This window comes from Mesoplodon bidens, assembly GCF_964165515.1.
Source record: "Mesoplodon bidens genome assembly, chromosome: 4".
NCBI lineage: Eukaryota > Metazoa > Chordata > Mammalia > Artiodactyla > Ziphiidae > Mesoplodon > Mesoplodon bidens.
Genome location: NC_138160.1, coordinates 80048892 through 80058068, shown reverse-complemented (window position 1 = coordinate 80058068; position 9177 = coordinate 80048892). Strand labels below are relative to the sequence as shown.

Sequence of the window (9177 nt, the reverse complement as noted above, 5' to 3'; positions counted from 1 at the left end):
AACTGGATTAAGTCTACAGCTCATTCAGTGTAGTAATTTACAAACAACATAACATGCTATGGGAAAAAGACATAATTTTTCTCAATATTACTATTCACAACACACACATGAGGAAACTGAAATTGAGAGATATTAAGTAACTAGCCCAAGATCATATAGTTTGTGAACAGCAAAACTGGGCCTCAACCACCTGGGCCTTTCCAACAGACTGGGACCACCAAAATTTCCTGCTTCATTCCACAATGAACATCCAATTTCAATGTACTCTAAAAATAAACAAAAACACAGAACACATTCTATAAACTAGTTATGCTCAGCTTTGCAAAATCATTATTAGAAGAAGTATTTATGTCTTCTCAGGCTAGAAAAATATTTCATAATTCATTAAATTTTTGTTTTAGTAAACTATTTTAAGCATAAGTTTTCTTTCAGGAAAAATATACACACCATAATTCATATACATAGAAAAGGCAAGTTAAGAGAACTAAACATGTATCCCAAAAAAATCCACACAGGATAGAATCTCTAGTCCCAATTTTAAGCCTCCCATCAGACAAAAAGCTCTTACCCAACCACTGATTCTCATGCCTATTGAATGATGTCCTCCCCAGGTCAAACCTCTTGACCCTACAGTGTGGGTCACAGAGGCAAGTTCAAGGGCACCAAAGTGGGAGAAAACTCTCTTCAGTAATATTCTTTTTAAAAAATACTGATTCTTTAAAATTTAAAAGAAACATTAAAGCATTCTATATATAAAGAATAACTTCCCTTTCTCTTTTATTCAGAGGTTTGTCATGCTTACTCCAAGAATAAATTAAGCATTCCCATTATCAAATATTTAGGGCTTTATTTAAAATTCTTTTTTGTGTTTGTAGTAATTCATATTCAGGCAGATTCCAGGCCCTCAAAGCAGCATGAATTCATTTTTTTAAAGGGGTTTGTAAAAAATAATCACTTTACTCAATATTATAGTTGTAGAAATGAAGTATATTTTCTTTAAGAAATTAAAAAAAGAAGAAGAAAATGCCACTTAACATCGTTGGTATGTCAGCATAGGACAGCAGGAAAAAATACTGATAAGCTTGTCTCTTTGATACCAAGAAGACATTCTAGTCCAATCTATAATACGCTTCCTACGTTTTCACTAGATGTTTCTTTTCTGCTGCTTTTCATCCTTTTCCATATTTCATATCAGAGGACTGGTACAGCCTTGAAAACTTCATTAGCAGGAGCAAATTCAGTATCCACCGATTTCTTCTCAGAAGGCACTCTAACCCATCAGATAGCCCGGCAGTTTCATTCTCATGAATACTCTAGCCATGAAAAAACTCAATAGGACACAGATGAATCCAATGAATAGAAGGAGAAATCTATTGAGTTTGGGAATGTTTGGTGCATTGGATCGGTCCAGGATTATGAAATTTAAACCTCCCATTGTAAACAGGAAGCTGGATGTGAGTCCTTCCATAATATATTGTCCATTTACTCTGCAGGCCAAGAAAGCTACTGGTCTCTGATACCCACGTTCATCAGTCATGGAGCTGACACTTGGAGTTTTGACAAAAACATCATAAATGATTCCTCCAGTGATGAGGAAGTAAGACACCACCACCAGAGCGTACACTGTCATGGCCAACAGCATGTGCACCCAGGGTGGCTTCTTCAGCTTCAGGATGGGACATTCGAGCACTAAGAACAGGACTCGGTACAAACTCTCCATGTTGGTGGCAGCAGGGTCAGCTGTTGGCTGCCAGCCCCACGCGCCACCCGGGAACAGGCATGAATTCATTTTTAAACCAATTTCCTTGGTTTGCAGAAAGGCAGAGAAAGTCCAAACTCTTCCCGTAATGACATTTTTCTCATTAACAAAGGCTTTTAAATAAATCTACTTCTGTTTTCCTAGTAAACCTAACACTTTTAATATGATGCTTACTTCAATTTCTAAAGAATCTGATACAAAAGTTAGTGTGGGTTCATCAACCTACCCTGGCCTCCTCTTCACCTATTTAGATTCTTCTGTCCCTTATAGAGGAAACTCCCTTATCACCACCACCTCCCAAAGGCCTCTGCTAACTCCGCTAGGTTGGAATAGGTGTCCTTCCAACCTGCCATTACAGCATCCTAGGGAAAAGCTCTGTGGTAGCATACTGCACTATGACAATAATATCTTTACATGCTTGTGTTACTTATAGAAAGTAAACCCCTGTAAGGCAGGAATCTTATTCGCCTGTTAATTGCATTTAATAAATACTTTTGGAGGAAAGGAAGATAAAAAAAATCAAATACATTTCCTTTCCTTCCCTTCCCCTTTCCCCTTCTTCCTTTCTTTTCTGAACAATTCAGACCATTATTATGTGGGGCAGAACAAGACTGGCATCAAGGTGTAAAACCCAAGCAGGGTGAGGAAGGTATCCAGGTAGAAGGGCTCCCAGCCTGAGAGTCAGTGAGGTGAGGAAAGCATTCATGTAAGGGGGTTGACTTGGGGCAGGAAGTCGGAAGCCAAGTGGAGTGACACAGGGGTCCCTGCAGGAAGTACACAGTATCAGAGCCACAGCAGAGAAGGAAGGAGTCCATGGATTGTGGTAGCTCAGTGTGAAGTCAGAGCCCAAAGAGAGTGAAGAGAGCATCCACCGAACTCAGGGCATCAGAGCTCTAGCTGGGAGAGGGGGTGGCCACTTGGAGTGAAGTGGAACCCTGGATGGGGTTTCAGAGCCCAGCAGACTGAGGAGGGCATCCCTGCAGAGGGTCTGAGCCTGAATGGAGTGATGAGGGTATCTATGCAAGAGTGGTGACCCAATGTGGGGATCAGAGTACCTAAGCCAGTGAGGAGGAGAAAAGGGGTGACAGTCAGAAGCAGGAGTCTGAGCCTACACAGACAGAGGAAGGGCTTATAGGTCGGGGGCATGATGTGAGGTGTATCTGAGCACTGTGAGAAAGGCACTTGCATGGGTGTTAAGGAGACTCTGGCCAGGCCCCTTCAGTGCTGGACGTTAAGACCTGGCCTGGGGTGTTGGAACACGGGTTGTGGTGTGAGGCATCCACACAGGAAACAATGACACTGGTTACATACTGGGGGGTTGAACAAGCAAGTAATCCTCAACAAGGACATAGTAATGATAATGGGAGTCAAGTTTCTTACTATGGAGGAAGAGAAACAAATACAGAAGGGGCTAAAACGCAAATGAATCCTGAGGAATTTTGTTTTGGAATCTAAATTCATCTGCAAGAACAAATGGGCAAAGTATAGTTAAAATTGTTCTAAATTTAAAAATAACATGAAGGGCTTCCCTGGTGGCACAGTGGTTGAGAGTCCGCCTGCCGATGCAGGGGACGTGGGTTCGTGCCCCGGTCTGGGAAGATCCCACATGCCACGGAGCGGCTAGGCCCGTGAGCCATGGCCGCTGAGCCTGCGCGTCGGGAGCCTGTGCTCCGCAACGGGAGAGGCCACAACAGTGAGAGGCCTACGTACCGCAAAAAAAATAATAAAATAACATGAAGAATTGATTAATAGCAGCGGTCCCCAACCTTTTAGGCACCAGGGACTGGTTTCGTGGAAGACAGTTTTCCAGGGACCAGGGTGGCGGGGGGGTGGTTCAGGAAGTAATGCGAGCAATGGGGAGTGGCAGATGAAGGTTCGCTTACTTGCCTGCCACTCACTTCCTGCTGTGCAGCCCGGTTCCTAACAGGCTGCAGACTGGTACCAGTCCACGGCCCAGGGGTTGGGGACCCCTGATTAATAGCATATTTTAAATATATTGATTATAGTATATTTTAAATAATATTAAAATGTAGATATTATATAGTGTATTAGTCTTAGTATATTTAGAATTTTGATATAAAGCTTCAAAAACATCAGTGGAGAGAGAGGATAATTCACTAAAGGTGGTAGATCCAAACCCTGGGAGACCTAGGGTGGCTCTACCTTCTTCCCGCTCCCCCTCCTCTCTGGCCACACTCCCTGCCCCCATGGTACAGGATAGGTATATAAAGTGGGTCCCCTCACCACCTCTTGCTGCAGCATTCTCCTCATCCAGGAGAACACCTTCTGATAAGGTACTTAAACCCATTCATCTGGCTTCATGTCCAGTTGTCCCACAGGATGCTCACACATGGCTGCCATTCCTATAAAATACAGGAATACAGGCTGCCTCCTGCAGCCTCCTGTCTCTGCTCATTGCCTCTTCCCAGTTCTCCTGTTCAAACAGGACAGGAGGTAAATCAGCCAGTCAGCTGCAAGCCAACTGTTCTTGCAGAATCCCCATTCTCTACAAGCAATTCACTTGGGAGCAAAATATAACCTTCCTCTCTCTCACCCTGCCTTCCTCTCTCCATAGAGTTCCCTTATATAAACCAGAGGAGCCTATAGTTAGAAGAAGGGGCTAGTATATGGTGGGGAGGTGCAGATCTTGTTTGAGTCCTGGAGGGATTGTCTCACTCCAGCTCTCTTTAGAATATGAGATACTGTCTGTCCAATGTGTCCTTGGTTTTGTTCCCTAGTCAAGAGCAACAGAAAAAAACCCACTCAAAATCCTAATACATACACTAATGAAAAGGAAAATATCACATGAAACTGGTGACCATGGTTAAAATCTAGTAGGGGACTGACTGTCACAGGAAACCATAAAAAAAGGGAACTTACAAGGGTACATCTGAATCTTTTCCAAGACTATATTCACATATTATTTGTGTAATTTAAAATAAATCAAAAACAATGAAAAATTTAAAACTGATTATTAACAGCCAAAAAAAACATAATAGTGAATATAAATCACAGAATGGGCTTTGTCACCATAAAATCAATGAAGAAAATTAAAAGATGAATAATTTGCTCATATAAATAAATGTATATATGCTTATCTCATATAAATAGATTTATTAAAACCCTAATGGTTAAATGAGTTAGAAACATGAGTTAACTATTCATAAGAGACAAAAAATAATTGTCTAAGTTTGAAAATAAAGCAATATCTATTGCTTGCCTTGGGGTATTGGATTACTGGTGGGGTTTCTTCCCTTCTTTTTTCTTACAAAATTTGTACAATAAATATTTATCTCTTTATAATCAAGAGAAAAAAACTTTTATAAAGCCCCTCTCACGCTATCCCCCCCAGAGAGTATATATGTATATATATACCAAATATAAACTTTTGGTAAGAGAGTCCCAATACTAGTGAAGTAAACAGGGAGCAGTATAGAAACTAAGAGCCCAATATGTAAACCTAATGATTTATCCTTTTCCCAGAGAAGCAAATATTTTAAAAGTTTTAATCCATCTGATAATTATAATTGATTTTATACTTTAAAAAGTCACTGAAACTTTATTACATCAGTCTTAAAAGAAACATCAACACATACAAAGAAATTTAAAAGTTGTTGAGTTAAACAATAAGTATGTTTTTTTATAATTTTACAACTTTCTATAAACTATTTCCTATAGCTTCTCAGTGAGAAAGAAAATTGTTTTCCTCTGGCCTTCAACAACTCTGACACTTATTATACCTTGTTTCTCACTTTGAAACTTTATGTGCTTTTTCTGCATTCACTTAATTCCTATATGAGGGGATCAGCTACTAAAACCAAAAATATCAGAAATTCCAAAATTAAAATGTTAATTTGTTTATAGAGTAAGTATAATGAAATCTCAATACATTCATTACAGTCATGAAACATGAATAACTTTACATAGTGTATTTCCCCAAGAATAAGTGAACTATAATTTTTTTTAACTTCTATAATGTACTTTCTTTTAAAAAGAAAAATGCACTAAGCTTGTAGAGCTGCTCTTGTGTCTAACATTAACCCATGAATTAACCAGCCAAATATAAGAGTATGGCCTATATCCATGTAGAGAATTTTCTTCAAAAAGCTAACCCATAAAGAAATCAAACACCAAGACACTTGCATCAGTCGGGCCAGCTCCCTGCTCTAACCAAGGAAAGCTGGAAATGGAAGCAAGAAGCAGTGATCAAACACAAGACATGGGAGCACTCCTATGAATACTAATGAAGAATCCTGACTTACTCCCAAAAGCATTCTTTGACAATTCAAAGGCATGAAACCTGCCTGTCAATTCAATCTTTCTATCCGTGCAGCTGGTAAAACCCTATCAACTGAAAAAGGAACCATAAATTATATATTTCTTGAAGCAAAGACAGAATCAAAGGAAGTAATGTAGTATTATGATACCATTTTAATAGTGTGAACCAATCTTGAGTTATCCTTTTTAATTAAATCAAAAAGAACCAAGATGGTTTTTAACCTAACATGAAGTTAAATACCATGTAACAGATATACTGACACATTTATTTTTTAAAGAGTGGGAAATTTTACTATTTCTTCCACATTTGAAAGTATTACTTTCATTATTCAAGTGTGGATTCAACTTCATCAAAACTGAAGAGGTTAAACAGGGTAGTATTAAGCAAACTCTTCTTAGTGAGCTGAGGAATACCTCATCCAATTCTACTTAGAGCCTGTTAAAGAGGGGTTAGAATTTTAGCAAGCTAAAAATTTGTCACGTAGAAAATAGCAAGCAGTTCTCCCCGGAGATCTGTGGGCACTGGACACTTACTTAATGCAAGCGAGCAACGTGCCCCTGATTGCAGTGGGAAGGCTCACAGACATGACACGTTCAGTGCCAAAGCAAGGGCTCTAATTAGCGAAGGGTTCCGTCTGACAGTCAAGGGCTTAACCTTCATTGGGAAATAATGAGCCAGACAACGTTTGAAGCCTCCATGTAAGATTTAGAGAAGAATGGGGGTGCTGAGAACTGCCTTAAATGTGCTAAACTGACAGACACAGGTGACCAAACAATGAACTGCACACTTGGCAAAGGAGAAGAAAATATTTGGTATATACTGGCAACCTCCAGAGCAGCATTCCTCTTTTATCCCTGAATTAAGATGAAACAATTTAATAGGGCATATTATTTGGTTGAATTACTGTAAAGAAAATAGAAGACTTGGTGGAGGAGATATATTTTCTGAAAACGTTTCTCAGATACCAGCTTTTATGATAAGGGAACATCTGGGAACTTCTCTGAAGATCAGAGACAAATCTCAGTTTAAAGGCTAAAAGTTCATTAGCAAACACAAACACTCAGTGGTTAGAATTACCTAGAATGACGAGAAAGCCAAGGACCCAAACTCTAAGTAAATGAGAACATATCCTTCTTGTCTTCTAATCTAAAAAATTACTACTGCTCCCAAAAGTTTCTTGCATACATGATTTTTAAAATTCTTTTCCATTACAGTTTATTACAGGATACTGAGTATAGTTCCCTGTGCCATACAGTAGGACCTTGTTGTCTATTTTATTATTTTTTAATTTTTTAATAAATTTATGCATTTTTGCCTGCATTGGGTCTTCGTTGCTGCACGTAGGCTTTCTCTAGTTGTGGTGAACGGGGGCTTACTCTTCGTGGCGGCACGCAGGCTTCTCATTGCAGTGGCTTCTCTTGTTGTGGAGCATGGACTCTAGAAATGTGGGCTTCAGTAGTTGTGGCACATGGGCTCAGTAGTTGTGGCTCACGGGCTCTGGAGCGTAGGCTCTGTAGTTTTGGCGCATGGGCTTAGTTGCTCCACGGCATGTGGGATCTTCCCAGACCAGGGCTCGAACCTGTGTCCCCTGTATTGGCAGGTGGTTTCTTAACCACTGCACCACTAGGGAAGTCCTGTCTATTTTATATATAGTAGTTTGTATCTGCTAATCCCAAACTCCTAATTTATCCATCCCCAACTCCCTTTTCCCTTTGATAACCATAAATTTGTTTTCTACATCTGTGAGTCTGTTTCTGTTTCATAAATAAGCTCATTTGTATCATATTTTAGATTCCACATATAAGTGATATCATATGGTATTTGTCTTCCTCTTTCTGACTTACTTAGGCATACATGATTTTTTACTCTTAACTGCACAAACTCTTAAAAGAGTAAAAAACAAAAAAATTACTCTTTTTATTTAATGTAACTGAATCTGGGGGAAAAGTACTCATGTTTCACTGTTCACCAAAACAATATGCATTCTTTGATAAACTAAGTAAATAACTATTAAATTAATCACTGGTTTTTCCTACTTTACCCACTCAATTTTTTATACCTAAATTAGCTAAGCCTTTTAGGATATTTATAAACTGATATATATTTATAAATTCATATATATGTGTATATATATTCACACACACACACACACATATATATACAAGCTACATTATCTGGAAGAAAGTTACTAAATTTGAAAATCAACTGCTTGTAGAGAGTAAATACAAACATTGTAGAGCAACACAAGGTTTCAATTACATATTGAAGGTATATATGTGTCTATATATATACATATATACTAATGTTTTACAAATTCGAGTAATGCTGAGTTGCTGTCTTCCAGTATTTGTTCAAAAGGTATACAAACTCATGGCTCAATAGTAAAATGCTAATTGAGTTTGCTAGAAGATGTCTCTTAAGAATTATAAGCCCCAAGTAAATAAAGTAATAAACCACTAATAATAATCTTAAAGTCCAGTAACTGGGGTTAAAATTTTTAAATGAAGAGCATTGCAAAGCAAATATCTGGCACAGGTACTAAAAAGGCAAAAAAGGCAAAAAAATCTGAATTCTGAAATACATCTGTCCCCAGTGATTTCAACTTTATGGAACTAAGAGATTATAAATTGTACATTTGTTTTCCCAGTCAAGACACTGAGAATCAGGGTTTTTGTTTTCTCTAATAGAAATATTTCAAAATAGAATGCATACATAGACTCTGGAGAGAAAAAGAGAAATGCAAGACTTGAGTAGAGCTATCCTTGTTTCTTCTTCCTTCCCTTTTTGGACAGGCAACAATTTTCTCTTGGGGCAGAACAGTAAAGGCTCTGCTGTACCATGACTCCAGGAAAAACAAAGGCACTTTATCTGCCCGATCTCTTCTCAGGTGAAGGGAGAATTATACTTGGTGAATTTTCAAAAGCACCCTGAGCCTTCTATCAGGCCTCAATGTTCAAAGATCTCATGAAACAGAGGTTTGGGTTAACCAGAAGACTGGGCAAATGACTTGGTGATTTCAAAAGGCACACTAAGAGATGCAAGCTACATTATTTGGAAGAAAGTTAGTAAATTTGAAAATCAATTGCTTGCAGGGGGTAAATATAAATATTAAAGAGCATCACAAAGTTTCATTAGCTCA

At 38.6% G+C, this 9177-nt stretch overlaps 1 protein-coding gene across 1 annotated transcript; it reads right to left on the bottom strand.

Annotated features, from left to right (window-relative positions):
* Nucleotides 1-1166: 1166 nt before the first annotated feature.
* LOC308616558 (oligosaccharyltransferase complex subunit OSTC-like) lies at nt 1167-1729 on the bottom strand. Its single transcript, XM_081232867.1, has one exon. It carries the CDS (start codon nt 1718-1720, stop codon nt 1271-1273), a length of 450 nt encoding a protein of 149 aa, XP_081088993.1. The 5' UTR covers nt 1721-1729; the 3' UTR covers nt 1167-1270.
* Between the last annotated feature and the right edge of the window lie 7448 nt (nt 1730-9177).